This window comes from Protopterus annectens, chromosome 4.part0, assembly GCF_019279795.1.
Source record: "Protopterus annectens isolate FY-2018-M chromosome 4.part0, PAN1.0, whole genome shotgun sequence".
In the NCBI taxonomy this organism is placed as follows: Eukaryota; Metazoa; Chordata; order Ceratodontiformes; family Protopteridae; genus Protopterus; species Protopterus annectens.
In genome coordinates, this window is record NC_056733.1 from 46,848,646 (window position 1) to 46,860,893 (window position 12,248).

The 12,248-nt window shown below is 37.5% G+C and overlaps 1 protein-coding gene across 1 annotated transcript in view; it reads right to left on the minus strand.

Annotated features, from left to right (window-relative positions):
- Positions 1 to 12,248, minus strand: part of RNF213 (ring finger protein 213) — a gene marked incomplete in the record, with an annotated part of 2,890,576 nt that overhangs the window by 1,199,209 nt on the left and 1,679,119 nt on the right. The window contains 1 exon segment of the mRNA XM_044069632.1: positions 7,258 to 7,376. Within this exon segment, the coding sequence (XP_043925567.1) occupies positions 7,258 to 7,376 (119 nt within the window).

A 12,248-nucleotide genomic window follows, 5' to 3' on the forward strand; every position in this document is an offset into this window, starting at 1 on the left:
CTGTTGTTCAAACTGCCATTTCCATTAATATTAATTTAACTCAATATAATCGGGTACCCTTGTAACAGCCTTGAAGTAGCTGGCTTTGAAGTGTCGGGCAGCGGTGTAACTACACTATATTCTGGGCAGAAGGGGGGCATAGCTAGTAAATCTGTGCCAGCCTTTCTCAGGTGTGTGTGCGTGTGTGTGTGTCATGAAGCACTGGTTTCAGAGAGAGAGAGAGAGTGGTGGAGAACTTGGCTTGGGAACTCAGCTGAGGTCTCAACTCTATAGCTGTGCCAGTGGGGAGTCTTACTGGGGACCTGGAAGAAGACAGATACAGAAACCAGGCCCCCAGACTCTGTGTGTGCCCTGTGTTTTCCTAAGGGAAATTTTGCTTAATGCAGAGAGATGCATCTGGAAATACTGGATGTAGCCATTTTTGTTCCAAGTGAACACCCCTCTCCAGTGCCAGTGTTGAGGATTCAGGCTTAATTATTGGCCCAGAGTGGGGATGTCACAGCATTGTTTAGGTTCTATGTCAATTATAACTCACAGTAAATACTGCAACTATTATATTTGCAACAGTTTGCAAACTCACAATATCTCAGCAACATACTGTCAGCAACATTTTATTAATCCAGCTATGTGATTTCATACTACGTTCTGCAAGTCTGTGTGCACCACTCATTTACAAACTATTTCAAAAAAACATGACATTTATGGCGATATAAATAAAGTTGATATTAACAATTAATATTTCTTTACCTGCACTACACAGAGATCAAATATCAATACAGTTGTTTTTGACTTTGTACAAGTTTTAAGCTCAAACTGTTTAATACTTCATAAGTAGCATGCTATTGGAATTATGAATGCAAATATGAACAAGCAATATTTGATGCCTAGAGGCATCATTACGACAAACCTGTAGAAAAACCTGGCAGAGTCATTTGGCTGTAATTACTTAACAGCAATCTTTCTATACTTATGCATATTAGCCATTTATTCCCTTATTTTCTGTTTAGCATTCTGCAAGTTTGCCTCTTCTTGTTCTGTGAGATTCCCCTTATTCTGTGATGCTTTAACCTTTGTCAGCCCCTTTAAACAATTCTTCTCACTTCATACCAGATCTTTTTTTTCTTTTATCTCTATCTTATTTTTAAAATCCACTTTCATGTTATCCCACTCACTAACTATAACTTATGGAGTACTTTCTTTCTTCTCAAATAACTTCCAAATAATTTCCACTACCCATTCTTTAAATTCTTCTCTTTTTAAAAGGTAGGTAGGGATGCATCAGTGTCTCAACTTCAATTCATTACCCTGCATTTTTATCTTTGTAATAACTGGTGCATGATCTTAAATAGTTATTGGATGTGTGTCAAGTTCTCAATTAAATGCACAAGTTCTTGTGAAATAGAATTTTTGCCTAGTTTAGCCCAGTTATTGTACCCTGGGGAATAATATGGAAATAATCTCAGAGTTCCTGCTACTGAATTCATGTCTTTCATACCACATATTTTCATACATTTCTTCAGAAACCCACCTGCTTTTATTATATTTTCCCTTCTAAACCCCTATACACATCTTCACTTTCCAAGACAATACTGAACGTGCTGGCATTATGGTAAGAAGTTGTTACTATGGCAGCTTTTTAAAATATCTATGTCCAGCTTTTGTGATCCATACATCCACTAATGTTTGGCAGGTTAATCTTTTGTTTTTTTTTTTTTCTTATCATCAGCATTGGAACATATGCCCCATTTTACATGACCTGTTATTTTAATGAAAACTCTCAAAGAAATAAAAAAACAAACACAACCCCAGAAAATCTCAATATAAAAACTCATAACTATGTACACTTTCAAATAATGAAGATTAACCTTCCCAACAGGAACATTTGTCCCAAATAGACAGCTGCTAAAGTAAGCCTAAATTAACCTAAAATTGAGATTATCCATGCTAAGACCCATGCTAATGTCTGTGCTTCTACTTGCACTAATTGGTGTCTGTTTTTATCTTTATTCCTGTCCTAGCTGCCAAAACAACTTGCATGCTTTCAGAAAATATTAACTTGTAGCCTTGAAGAAACAAGTGTTCTAGCTCTTTATTCTCCTATTATTACTGCTTGTCTTCATGGAAAAATAAAAGAAAAATGTAGTTTTCTGCTGCAGCCTGAAAGACAAGTTATTGCTAAAGGAAAACTTTTCATTATATTAATTGTCGTTATATTTTTATATTCAGTGTTCTCATATTTATTTAATTCCCCTTAAAACTTGTAAATAGATAAGGCAAGGGTCTTAATCCAGACATTCACCTATGCAAAAGTAAGAGAAAACATACCAGCTCAACATACATTATGATCCAAGTACCTTTGCACCCCATTCTCTACCTCAATAACCCAAGGTAACAGAATATTAATTTAAACATGCTTTTTTCTAGCCTTTTTTCTCTTTTTGCACTGTAATGCCTACATTTCTTAGTACTAAAAATAATAAAGGTAAAGCATCTGTTTAGTTCAGTAATGTTATCACATACAGTAACTAAAAATGCTTTACTATAAAACATGCAATTTATACTGTGAAAGGATTCAAAGAAATACTGTTAAGAAAATGTTTTTCTTACTGCTCATCTTTTTCCTTGAGGCAAATGCCTTCCAGTTCCCTACAAGTTCAACAAAGTCAACAAAAATACATGTATTTTTAACATGTCATATACATAGTGTTGCAGATCTTCTTTGTGTTTTGTCTCCACCTCCCAACTCCAGATTATGGTTCCATCTCGAGGTACTCCTGATTCTTCTAGTAGACTATTGTGTTTTTCTGTCTCAAGCATTTTTCTTTGAAACGGTGGAAAATGTTTCAATGGTAAAATATCTCAGTGTGATTTATTATCAGAAGAATGAGAAACATACACCTCTTATGCTTGAGGGCTCAGGTTTTGTTGGACAAACGTTTGTATTTCATATTTGGCAGGTTCTGCATCAAAAAATGACTTTGATCCTCCAGGAAAAAAATATTCTGAGGACAGCTGGATACCGCTGCTTGAATCTCAGACCAGCCTGTCAGCATTCCCTGATCTCTTCTGCCTAGTGTACATTGAATAATCATTTTCCACACTGTATTGTGTCCAACTTTTAATACTTTGCCCTTTTGCCACAGTTTGGTCAGGATCAACTCTTTCTGCTGGCAGGTTTGCATCTTTACTAAAATAGGTCTTGGCTACTTTCTTATGGCCAGTTTTGCAGCATACACATGGTGTGCTCTTCCAATTAACAGCTCCTGCTGTTGAATACCAGTCCAGTTGCTTATTTGTACCTTCATAAAATTAATGCAGTCTGTTCCTTCTGTTTCTCTGGTACAGTACAAAATCACAAATGTTTCGTATGTGCTCAGTCCCTATAATTCTAATATTTTTTAAACATCTCCAACAGTCTCATACTCAGCCAGTTTTTTTCTTCATTTTGACCTCTCTGTTTTTGCAGTTATATCTACTTATCTGAATATCTGTTTAAAGCTTCTTCCATTTTTCCAGCCATTTATTTGAATTGATATATTCCTTCAGTGTTTCATTTATTTTAATCAGCTCTGAGCACACAACTTATTTTTGTCCTTTAGATCACTAGAAGCCATGTCTTGCACTAAAGCTGGAGCTTGAACTTCTTTTTGCTTAACCGCTGCATTTTTCCAAGTTAGTGTTTTCTCTTCACTTTTTCTAGTTGATTTTCCCTCATGCTCTCTGAGTTTCTTGTTTGCTGGTGTCCAGGCAGTGTAATTACTAGCCAGTAACTGAAGTTACTAGAAGTGACAGTTCTGGTCCTTGCCTTTTGATTTCTTTTCTCACCCTCAGAGAGCTTAAGTTAAGCTGTTACTCAGTGTACAGCCATCTTGGAAAGTCAAAGCCTTCATATTTTCAATCTTAAAATGCCATCTTCATTTGCAAATTTCAAACTACAAATTATAACAAGGTGTATAAATAATAGTGGCTCCCCTATTATGCTATTAGCCATCAAATATTTACAGTTTTTTTCTTACAATTTCAGTTACTAAAAAAATCTAGAATTTTACTTTTATACAAGATACTGACTATCCAACAACAATGTAACAAGCATTTTTAAGAAAATATTTTTGTTTTACACAAATATGACTTTGAGAAAGTGCATTTAACCTATTAAGAAAACTTGAGTCCCTTCTCCAGCATCCCTACTAGTGCATTTCTGACAAACTCAGCCTCCTAAACAGCAGAACACTGTGAAGATTATTCACTATAATAGATCTTTGACTGAAAACAGTTTTATAGCAGTCTTCATAATCTGTACTTCTAATGAATGACTCCATGGCCATTATTAAGCCATTTATTTTCTCAAACAAACCTGTAATATATAGGAAGTAGAACTTTAAATGTTAATGTATACCTATAAGCAAGCTACATGTCACATGATAGACATTTATTGAAAAAGGCAGTCTCAATAAATACCTCACTGAGGTAAAAAGCTTATTCACTGCATTCCAATTAACAACAGGACACAGTGTTAGAGTGAAAACAACAGTTACAAAAGTGACTACATATTATCTAAAAATATTATTCAAATTCAACAGTTTGTGTTTTTGGAAGAAAAACATAGAATCTTCAAGTAGAAATTAATATAAAACTGTAGCTACCAGAATTCTCTTGGTGCAAGACAACGGGAAGTTGTGGATTCAGAAATTTGATTTAGTCCTCAATGAAGAGGTACACTGTGCTACATTTCTGCATGTCACAAGGGGAAATCCTTGAAGGTATGTATTACTTGTACCTTTCCTGAACAGGAAAAGTAGCAGCAAAGTGAAGTGAAGCAGAGAAACAAGTTGCCATTTATCTGCCATCTGTTCTTTACAAGTAAACCAGGTCCTATAAAAATAGAGATACTTTTTTTTCTCAGCTGAAGAATCAAACAAATGGCTATGAATTTGGTAAAGTGTGAAAGTGATTATTTAATAACAGGCAAAGGAAGTAGAAGGGTACTATGAGAAGCAGTGCTAATTTTAACAAAAGCTAAGTAGAGCAAGTAAAGCTAATAAAACACAGTAAACAAAATAACTAAACAAACATCAGTGTATGACCAAATAAAAAAAAAACTGAAGTGTAAGAAAATGTTCTAATAGTAATGTAGACAAGAAAAACAGACAAGACAGAACTCATTCACAAGAAATATGATGGCCTTAAAGCGAAAAAACCCCCAAGAAATAAAGTCAGACTTTTGGCAAGAAATGTTTAGAATTAATAAATGAAATGCGGAATTTTAACTTGATAGAGATAAAGAATATATCTGGTCAGAAAAGATTTTAGAAATATTGGGTTAGAACATAAAACGACAGCTGTGTGTCCATTGTTGAGATATTCTGTACTCAAGGTAACCTGAACAGGTCAATGCCTACTGATATGTGAAAATGAAAATAAGAAGTAAAGATTCTACTATGCATTATATCATTTAAAGATGTAAATTATCCTCAAATATAGGGTTGTTTGAAGCTTTCCAAGATGGCTGTACACTGATCAACAGCTTAACTTCAGTTCTCAGTGTGAAAACAGAAACTAAAACACAAGGGCCAGGAACTCTGTCACTCTTAGTAAATTCAGATAGTGGCTAGTAAGTACACTACTTAGATGCCAGCAAAGACATTGAGAGAAACTGAAAGAAAATCAGGTAGAAAAGGTGAAGAGAACACACTGACTGGGAAGATGCCTGCAGCTGTTCAGCAAAATGTAGTTCCTGCTCTAGCTTTGGTTGAAGATGCATCTTCCAATAATCTAAAGGAAAAATAAGTTAAATGTGCTCAGAGCTGTCTAAAATAAATGCAACACTGAAGAAATATATCAACACAAATAAAAGAATGGAAAAATGGAAGAAACTTTAAAAAGATATTCAGATGAGCTGATAAAACTGTAAAAAATCAGAGGTCAAATGAAGAAAAGGCTGGCTGAGTATCAGACTGGCCAAGAAGACATGTTTTAAAATATGGTAGAATTAGAGGACAGAGCACGTTGAGCAAAATCTGTGATTTTTTGCTGTATCAGAGAAACTAGAAGAAACAGAATTTTTTTTATTAGGCCCCTGGACTGGTATTCCACAGCAAGAACTGTTAACTGAAAGGGCACACTGTGTGTATACTCCAAACCTGGTCATGAGAAAGCAGCCAATACTTGTATTAGTAAAGATACAAACCAGCCAGCAGAAAAAGGTGATCCTGACAAAACTTTGGCAAAAAGGCAGTGTATTAAAAGTTGGAGACAGTCGAGTGTTTGTGGAAAATGATTATTCATTGTATACCAGGCAGAAGAGAAACAAATATACTCCATTAATCGGGGAATATCAAGTGGCAGATGTGAGATTCAAGCTGCTGTGTCCAGCTGTTTACAGAATATTTTTCCTGCAGGATCAAAGTAATTTTGTAATGCAAAACAGGCTAAATAGAAATTGTCCAACAAAAAGTGAGAACTAAAAGTATGACTTTTAGCTATAGGCATACTACTTGAAGACTAATTCCTTGTCTCTGAGGTGTCAGTGGCGTATATTGTGCTCCTCACTTCTGACAGAAGTGAGCAAGTCCAGCTCCATTCCCTAGTCTGTCCCCCCCGCTCCACAAGCTTCTGCAACTAACTGAATTTGGGTCACACAGGTCATAGTTAGGGCTTTATCCTTCTACAACAAAGCTGGAAGGCAGGTTTGATGTGTATTGCTCGAGTGTCATCCAATTCATCTTCAGATAATCAGTCCTTGATGGAGATTCTTAGCTCTGTTAGCATCCCCATGCAAAAGTACCTTAATGTAAAATATAATAAGTTATGCATTAGTGAATAACAGTGGTCCGTCAGAAAACTGACAGCTGAGTAATGCTACCAGTTTAGGCCAATAAAAAAAGGAATATTACATTTCAGTTGAGCGCTGGAGCACAAACATGCTCTCTGCTAAACTCCACATCTCAGCATGGGAAGAATATAAATAGCCAATCTTTCGAGATGAAAATTAAATGTTTTTTCAGTAATAAATGTTACGCAAAAGCATGAAAAAAGTATAAATGAGCTCTTGCTAACTTACCTTTTGAGTAAGACAACTCAGATTGCCAAGGTTGCTTAAACAAATGTTTTCCACATTTAGTGCTTCAATAGCAAACCAGATAAATTGTTTCAAAAGTATCTGAATGTTTAGTCCTGCTTTCAGCCTCCCCTTTTTATCTGCTTACAACATACTCAATTTAAACTATTTATACTATTCTTTAAATAAAATACAAGTACCTCCATGGAATCCAACATATGAAGTTCCTCCTTCAACTCTGGGAAGTTTTGTGATAAAATATACAAAAATAGTTACTTCCTCTCTCAGTGCCTTGTTGATTTCATTGATAGCGGAATACCTGTAAATAAAAAGATCAGCAGAGTCTAATGTCACTGTGGAAGTGTAATCTCAAAAATCAAATGTATCTAATAGTAACTCAAAGGAATTACCTTACATTTGCATCACCATCACATGTAGTACTTTGAATGTAAAACAGTATGACATTCTGTAGCTGCTTTCTAAGTGTGTTAGCAAAAAAAAGTGTTTGAATGGAACCAAGTAAAAGGGATCACTATACTTCCTTTACATATATCTTCCACATAAATCTGAAACACAAGGAAGTACTTACCAAAGCTTAACTTTTTATGGGCTACACTTTAAAATAAAACAGAACTGTAGATTACACTGAAATGCAGTGAAGAAATAAGAAGCAAGTCTTATCATACAAGACAATGACTGTGATTTATAAGAAGGTAAAGAAAGACAGGGAGAATTATACTTTTCAGTATCTCTGTACCAAAATGTGGCACAGCTTCTAACTACAAAAATCACCCAAGAAGGCAACAATGAAAAATGGACCACTGGGAGTCGAGCTCTAATAGTGCAGTGGTATAAACCCAAAGCAACCGGAGATTGATTTGCAGCTCAGACACATGAAGGAGCTGGCAAGGGAAGACAGGTGTACCCATCTTCAGAGGCAGGGGAGTGGCTTGCAGCCATCCAAGGCCACAGTCCATCAGAGCAGGAGTAGTAATATATGCAAGGGGCAGTCCTGGGGGTTAACATTTACTCACAAAGTCACTTCTACTGTATTCATAATTGCAAGCAGAGGTGCACAACCTTGTATCAGGGAGAGCACTTTAAACACCAATGTGATGCAGGTCATCTGCTTCCTTGTCTAGGGGAGAGGTTAGGCCTAAGTAAACATATCCTTTTAAAGGTACAAACCACCACTGAACTGCTACCTGTATGACGGCCTCTACTGGGTAGTTCTCATCTACACTTGGAAATACCCAGAAGACAGAAACAAATGAACATGTCTGACACAGGATTAACAGGTACAGTAGGAAAAACAGCATAAGGAAAGAAAGAGTTAAGCTTTTCTTTTCAGAACAAAATTACAGACATCATTTAAATTTATCTTGCCATAATAAATCAAAAAAGGGTACTGATGAAGTTATTAATGCTGAAGCAGTACCAATAATGGGTGAATGAAATTTACATGACACATACAGAGTTACCATGAAGAGGAAAAGTAAAACATTGAATGAATTTTAAATGACAGTGGCAGTGAGCTTTGAGCAGTCCTTATCTGCTGCCCCTTTCTGGCAAAGGCTATGTTAGGATGCATATAGGACCCAACACAGCAAAGGAAGGGTTCCCTTTATTTAGTCAACAGCTGACCTCATTTTTACAGAGTGCATTACCAAGGTTGACCGTTGACTGACAAGAAGACCAAGAGATAAACATTCACTTTTAAGTAAAAGATAAGGACAACGTCAGATTATTAACTAATACTAGGTATAATAGTAAGATGACCTATTCTTTTTTTAACTACTACTAATAATGCACAGAGATGTTTTCTGTCATGTCAACAAATTCTATCAGTGATCACTTCTACTTTTTCGACACAGAAAGACCAAAATGTGCAACAATCATTCACAGCCACACATCCTAACTTTAATAAAGATGCCCTACTGAATTACATGCAGTTAACTGGGTTATTTTTTTAAACATCACATTTCTGAATTTTAGGACTTAAATATCCCTTTTATATGGTTAGCAAACTGAATGTTGCTCTTCAGTAAATAGTTAAGTAAAAAGGGACATGGTTAACCAGCTTATCAAGAAGGCTCTCTCTTTAATGTGTTACAGCGGTGAAACATTTCTTTTCTGTATTTTGTTACACTTATGCCTGCCGACCATTGAGCCTCACCCTACTAGTCATGATACCAATTGTTCCCCTATATCAGTAACCCAAGAAAGAGACAAAAGACTAGACAGGCCACTTATACAGGCAGCCATGGTGGTTTATTTGTGCCCTCCCTGCCATTCTAAAAATGTGGGTGTGTTTCTAAGGAGTTTGTAAGATCAACCTTGGTGGATGATGTGAGCACCTGTATCAGCACAGGTCATCAAATACCCTTTTCCTTGCATGGGAATGCTTTCACTGACACATTTCAGCAGGCTACCTATCAGTGGCTTAAGAATTTTAAGCTCATATCCTCTGTGATGGTCATCCGGACACAATGGAAAACTAAGCTTGCATGGCGGAGAACAGTAAATCAAAACCACTGCTACCATCATTCATGATGGCAAAGCTGGCATCCATTGCTCACTCCCACCCTCCTCCAAGTTAGCTCTTCCAATGTCAAAAGCTCTACCAAGTCATTCATGGCAGCCTTCATGCAGCACATGTGCAGGATAGACTATACATCAAAGAGGAAGGAACAGTTGGACCTCACAATGAAACATACTCTCATCAGTCACAAGTGGTGTGGTTAAGACAAATACAAAACCCCTACTCATCAACAAGAGAAGGTTCAGCTTCAGAATGCTGTGGCGCTGACATATAGTTCCTTGGCCTGTGGACAAATACCGTATTTCCTCGAAAATAAGATCGGGTCTTATACTCCTTCCCCTGCCAAAATACACATTAGGGCTTATTATCAGGGGATGCCTCATTTACCCACACCGTCCAACAAACTACCTTTATTCATTTATTCATGTACAAAAGTCAACATTTATTAATGAACACAAATCAATGTCTATTCATGTACAAAAACTGACATTTATTCATGTACACAAATTGACATTTCGTACTTTTCTGTTATTGGATCACAGTTCTAACTCATTAAAACAGTTGTGTGAGAATTCTACATAAACAGTGCACCAAACATTTCAACTTCAGAATATCTGCACCTTGGTTTTCACAGTTATTCAAATACAGTCATGTCATCATCTTCTGCAACACTGTCATGTGTCCAACCCCCGAATTTCAACCTGAATTTCTTCTGATTCCATTTCCAGTAGAACCATTGGCCAATCTGTCATGCCTAGCAATACAGCTCTCCTTAAATGAGCACTGCTTGTCCAAGTAGCCTGCTCGTAGTGCATTGGCAACAGATCTGTCAATGATTTTATCCCATGACTTTTTCACCCAAGTCACGACGTCTTGCAGGCTAGGCTTCACAAAGTTTCCATGCTGATTTCTCTCCATTCTATTTTCAATGTAGTCATTGAGTTCCATGTGCAAATGGTCCTTGAATGGCTTGTTTATTGCAATATAAAGAGACTGGAGATAGGCAGTCATTCCTGCATGAATCATTATTTGATCTATTCTTCTCTGTGCAAGGAGTTTCTTCATTTCTTTAGCGAGGTGAGTACTGGCTGAATTTCAGACTAGCAGACCTCTTTTGCCACCTCGCGAAACAAGTGGTAGCATTAAATTGACCCACTTCCTTATAGCTGCTTGTGTGCACCAGGCTTTTTTGGTTTCAAGAATGTAAATGCCTGAAACACGTTCAGTCTTATTTTTCTTGCCTTTACTAATGATTAGAGGTCGCATTTTCTTTCCATCTAGACGAATTGCCAAAATACAGGTAACACGTGCACTCTCATAACCAGTGAAGGGACTGTAGATTGACGAGGCACCCCTCTGATCAATTGTTGTTTGAGATCCTTAGCCATAAACACTGCAGTTTCATCCATAGCAATCATGTTGGAGAGTTGGTATTTAGAAAAGTCAATGCCATCAACAAAGGACTTGAATACAAGTGCATGTTTAATAACTTCAGTATCTTCCAGCTTGAACAGTGTTGTTGATCTTCTTAGAGACAGTTCATATCGGTGAAGGAAGCCATCCAGCCAATGTTGTGATGCTTTGAATTCTTCTGGGGATATTTCTAACTGTGGTGCGATTGCAAGGGCAAAAGCTTGGATATCAGCCATGCACACAACCAAAGCCTTTGCTCTCCTGTTAGCAATCCACTCACAGATGATGTCTTCCAGCTCAGGAAATAATGGTTGCCGACCTGATCTACACTTGCACTTCTTAGCATTTCCCTCGTTGGCCTGTTGACTGAGGTTATCATACGCTGCATGCCATTTTCGGACCATTCAGAGATCTAACTTCTTCCCTTTGCAAAAAGCCGTCAGATTCTTTCCCCTAGAGTCCGCAACGATTAATTTATTGTACGTGACGGAATAGCTCTTTCTTTTTGCACTCATCTTGTCTGGGGGGGGGGTTAATTTGAAGACTTATGAGACTGGAGTGGCAACACAAAATGACGCTGTTTACAAAGAGAAGGCACACCCCACAACCATGCACTATCATGTGTGTGTGCTTTACGCACGTTGTCTGTACGTTGATCAATCAAAATATGCCTGCCAGTGTTAATGGGCCAAGGATCTCAACCGTTAAGTGTGAGTGATGGTGATGGTTACAGTAAGAATTGTGGAGGACTCCCAAAGAATCTTATGACTTTCTGCAAAGAAAAGAAGTTGGGTGTCCGAAAATGGTGAGCAGAATATGATAACCTCAGTCAACGGGTGTCAATAATATTACTTTATAATTCAACACGTCCGTCATGTGTTGTTGACAAGCTTAACTAGGGCTTATTTTTGGGGTAGGGTTTATATCATGACCACCATGAAAAACCATGCTAGGCCTTATTCTCTCTGGTTAGGTCTTATTTACAAAGAAATATGGTATGTAACCCGGGAAAAGAGCTCTCCCTCCTGAGTAGAAGTGGAAGACATGAGGGGTCCCTCCCGAAGGAAGTCCTTATGGGAGAGAGAGAGGCAGAAAACGGCTGGGCTAGGAGAGCTGCTGCCTGAGTGAGGGGTTCCAGACCGCAGCCGCCTCCAGGATGAAAGTCCGGAAGGGGGATAGAGATGGAAAGGGGCTGGGCAGGGAGTGCTCCCTCCAGTGTGGGAGGGTCCAGATCGT